Source organism: Macadamia integrifolia, unplaced genomic scaffold (genome assembly GCF_013358625.1).
Source record: "Macadamia integrifolia cultivar HAES 741 unplaced genomic scaffold, SCU_Mint_v3 scaffold3053, whole genome shotgun sequence".
In the NCBI taxonomy this organism is placed as follows: domain Eukaryota; kingdom Viridiplantae; phylum Streptophyta; class Magnoliopsida; order Proteales; family Proteaceae; genus Macadamia; species Macadamia integrifolia.
Genome location: NW_024869164.1, coordinates 1,223 through 5,000, shown reverse-complemented (window position 1 = coordinate 5,000; position 3,778 = coordinate 1,223). Strand labels below are relative to the sequence as shown.

The 3,778-nt window shown below is 35.0% G+C and overlaps 2 protein-coding genes across 3 annotated transcripts in view; both read left to right on the top strand.

Annotated features, from left to right (window-relative positions):
- Positions 1-2,989, top strand: part of LOC122067671 — a 5,403-nt gene extending 2,414 nt beyond the window's left edge. The window contains exons 2-3 of one of the 2 annotated variants that reach the window (XM_042631516.1): positions 2,163-2,414; positions 2,532-2,988. In XM_042631516.1, the coding sequence (XP_042487450.1) occupies positions 2,163-2,414; positions 2,532-2,774 (495 nt within the window). In that variant the 3' untranslated portion in view covers positions 2,775-2,988. Of the gene's footprint in view, positions 1-2,147; positions 2,415-2,531 lie in introns of those variants that run through there. The other variant, XM_042631517.1, reaches the window with a different exon arrangement.
- On the top strand, positions 1,056-1,984 carry LOC122067670. Its single transcript, XM_042631515.1, has 2 exons — positions 1,056-1,110; positions 1,209-1,984. The coding sequence occupies exons 1-2, from the start codon at positions 1,069-1,071 to the stop codon at positions 1,770-1,772; spliced, it is 606 nt and encodes a 201-aa protein (XP_042487449.1). The 5' UTR covers positions 1,056-1,068; the 3' UTR covers positions 1,773-1,984.
- Positions 2,990-3,778: the final 789 nt, after the last annotated feature.

Here is a 3,778-nt window from a genome sequence, read left to right as displayed (position 1 = left end):
TGATGAAGAGGATGAAGAGGTTGAAGAAGCTAGTACTAGTACCCAATCTACCTCTCACCAAGTAAACGATGATGTTGAAGATGATAGTTCTGATGGCGAGGATCATGTGCTGGAGAATGGTGATTGGGATCTATTTCGAGAACAAATTGCTGACCATATGTGGTTTGATTGGGTTGCAGCCGATTTGTCCAACTCAGATTGAGTATTGAAGAACTAGAATATTTGTTATTGATTAACTTCTATTTGGAATGTAACTTTTGATGTGGATTGATTTAAATTTATTTTTTTTTGCATGGTTTGGGATGACTGTATAAACATACTTGGAAGCAGATTTTATTGTAGTATGTGGACTATTATCTAAATTGCAATATTAGGTATATGGATTCCAGTATTTAGTAATTGTTATTATTGCTTGATTTAAATTTTTTTTGTTGTGGGATGCATGTATGTGGACTATTATATAAATTGCAATATAAGGTTTATGGATTTCCCAATTAGTAATTGTTATTATTACTTGGTTTAAATTTTGGTGTTGTGGGATGCATGTTGCTGGACTATTAACTAAATTACAGTACAAGATTTATGGATCTCTCAATTAGTAATTGGGCTTCTTGCTTGGTATCAAATTTGTGCTGTGGGATGCATGTATGTGGACTATTATCTTTATTAAGCAACTATTAGGTTTATGAATTTCCCAAGTAGTAAGTGTTAATGATTGCTTGGTATTAATGAAATATACTCACATTGTATATGGTGTATTTTGTTAGTTTTGAAGTGATGGAACCAACAGGAGATTCTAATAGTAGGTCACGGGACATTGCTTCATGGCCTAGCGCCGTTTCTCATTACATGTTGGAGTGTGTATTGAAGCAGTACAAGAGTGGTAAGGGTGGAGATAATGGACTGAAAAAGGAGCAGTTCATTGAAATTGCCAACCAACTGAAGGAGAAATTATTTACTAGTTACGACTGTGAACAAGTGAGAAACCACTTCCGGATTTGGAAGCAAAGGCTTAGAGCATTGAGTGACCTACAGAAGCAAAGTGGATTGGGTTGGAATGCATCTGATATGAGATTTGATGCTCCTCAACACTTCTGGAATGATTATAGGGTATAATGGGATTCTTTAAATTGTTATTTCTATATAATTGTGTTTTTTTTTTCTTACTTACAACATAAGCACATTGACATTGTCCTTTATATTGCTAGAAAAAAGAACAAAAGTATTGGAAGGAACATAGTGTGCTCCCAATTCACCTTGAAGTTGGAGCTTTGCTAAGGAAAGAGATGGCAACTGGGAATGATTCAACAGTCCCCTCTGATGCTGCCACTGAAGTTATGATGGACGTGACAGGTACTCATGTTGAGGGAATAGGGAACAATGATGGTGTTGACTATGAACCTATTGAAGAAGAAGAAAGTGTTCCTTCCACTCCCATTGGTAGTACCAGTCGTTCGCGAGGAAGACCTCGTGGGTCCGTCAATAGTGGCAGAGAAAAGAGGAAGAAGGGTGTAGCTGAAAAGGTGGTAAGTCCATTGAAATCGATTGCTAACTCAATCGAGAAGATGGTAATGAGTGAATCTCAGTCTGAATTTGGGAGAGCCATTATAGATGTTGTTGATGCCATTCCAGACCTCAATTTTCAACAAAAGTTTAAGGCCAAGGAATATTTCATGGCCAAGCGGAATTCTGCCATTATCTTCTTGAGAACAAAAGTAGAAGATAGGCGAAATTTACTTGAGATGTACTTACCAGAGATTGAGAAGAATTGAGGTGATAAAAGTAAGTGTTTGGATGGATATCCGACAATGGTTTTATTGAGCAAGAAAATGTATCTGTTTGGTTTAAGTAACTTTTGGTTTATGTTAAGTCTGTGACAATGGATTAAATGTAGTATTAAGACAGGTTAAGACAATGGTTCTTCATATGTTTCTATCTGAATGATTTCAAGGTTTAAATATGGACAACATCATTCTTATTTGTCCATTTATATTTTGGTTTATTTGGTATGGTATAAATAGGGAGCCCATAGGAAGCCAGTTTATTTGGTTTATGTGCCATTAAAGTCTCCTATTTTTTGTCCATCACACTCAGATGGGGGGTGTACTTAATAGTATTTTCTATGCATATAGACTATTGAAAATGTTTGTGTTAACTTACAGATGACATCGAATATATCCGCTTGTGATATTGCAAAGTGTGATTACTGTGGAAAAGGTTGCTCAGTTTTCACTTCTAAGTCAGGGTCACATGTTGGAAGGAAATTTTTTAAATGTTCAATGAATTGCCACTTCTTCATGTGGGTTGACCATCTTAAGATGTGTGACTGTGGGAACGGTCAGTGTAAGGTCAGAACTGCGAAAACAAGTGCAAATTATGGTCGATATTTTTGGTGCTGTCCACAATCAACTGGGGTATGAATTTCTTCAATTTTTTGTTTAATTTAATTTTGTTTTTTTTTTTTCCAGATGTTTAAGATTTGAATGTTTATTTTCTTGTATTCTTATAAAATGATTATATTTGCTTTATAGGTTGAAAACAAAGGTTGTGGAATGTTTGAATGGATATCAAGTTCAAGCCCAAGTTGTGATACTTACCAGACTCCACCTAGGTCCCTATGCTCAGAAACATCAACTTCATCATCTCCTTCCCCTTCATCAGACTATATCAAAGGATACTTGAACGGTGCAATAAAAGAATCTGAGGGTCATATGAGGATGTTGAGAGATGTTCTTGACGTAGTCAAGAAGCTTGATTTAAACAAAAATGTATGATGAACTTTTTTGGAACTTTTTAGAAAGAAAAGTCTGAAGCCATTGTAATGATATTGAGTTCATTATCTATTTTTTTTTTTTCATAGAAAGACTTAATTAGCATTTACTAGTACCTGGATGGACTCAGTACTATATTCGAGTATTTACGTGCTTCTTCTCTCATTTGGTCCTAAGGACCTATATTACTGGCTTCTTGCTTGGAGACTGTTGTTTATAAACACTTTGAAGCATATATATCTCCATAAACCAAATCATCCGCTGGTTTGGACAATTTTCAGATCTGAATTATATGGTACACGATACCTATTTCGATTACATGAACTACAATACAATCATGTCTTGTAATGTTCTTCTTTTTGGCCTCTTCAATTTACAAAAAAAAATACAAATACAAATAAAAAAATAAAAAAAATAAATTACTGCACTACAGTATTAGACTTAAAGGTTTAGGGTTACACTTTTTTTTTTTTTAACATATTACCATAAAAAAGAAAAGGAAAAAAAATTAAAAATAAAGTACATGTGTGGACCAAATTGTATTTTTAGGTTTTGTTTGTGGGAATTTTTTTTTTCAACAGAACATGGGTTCAAAGACTCAAAGGTAACAAAACAGTTTTACACTCAGAATCAATGGCCAGAATCAGGGTAACTAAACAATTTTCACTTAGAATCAAGTGACAGAATCAGGGTAACCAAACAGTTTTCCACTTATAATCAAGTGATAGAATCAGGGTAACCAAACAGTTTTTTTACCGAGTTGAAATAATTCCAAAGAAACTCATTCATATGAGTTAGATCCAGAATCCATAATCCCTGGGATCTGATCCGATGGATAATTCCAACCAAACGCCCCCTTAAGAAATTCGGAATCTAATCCCGTCGACGGAAAGGACGTCCTCACTCCTCAGGCAAGAGAAACAATCTTTATTGTTCTTTATAATTTTCGTTTGATTTCCTCTTCCCAAAGTTCCGAGCGAGCGAGAGAGAGAGAGAGAGAGAGAGAG

What these genes read in the sequence shown, in the direction of transcription:
- LOC122067670 (XM_042631515.1), top strand. Translation starts at nt 1,069, where the DNA reads ATGAGATTTGATGCTCCTCAACACTTCTGGAATGATTATAGG. An exon ending in ACTTCTGGAATGATTATAGG is followed by an intron (nt 1,111 to 1,208) that starts GTATAATGGGAT and finishes TTATATTGCTAG; the next exon opens with AAAAAAGAACAAAAGTATTG.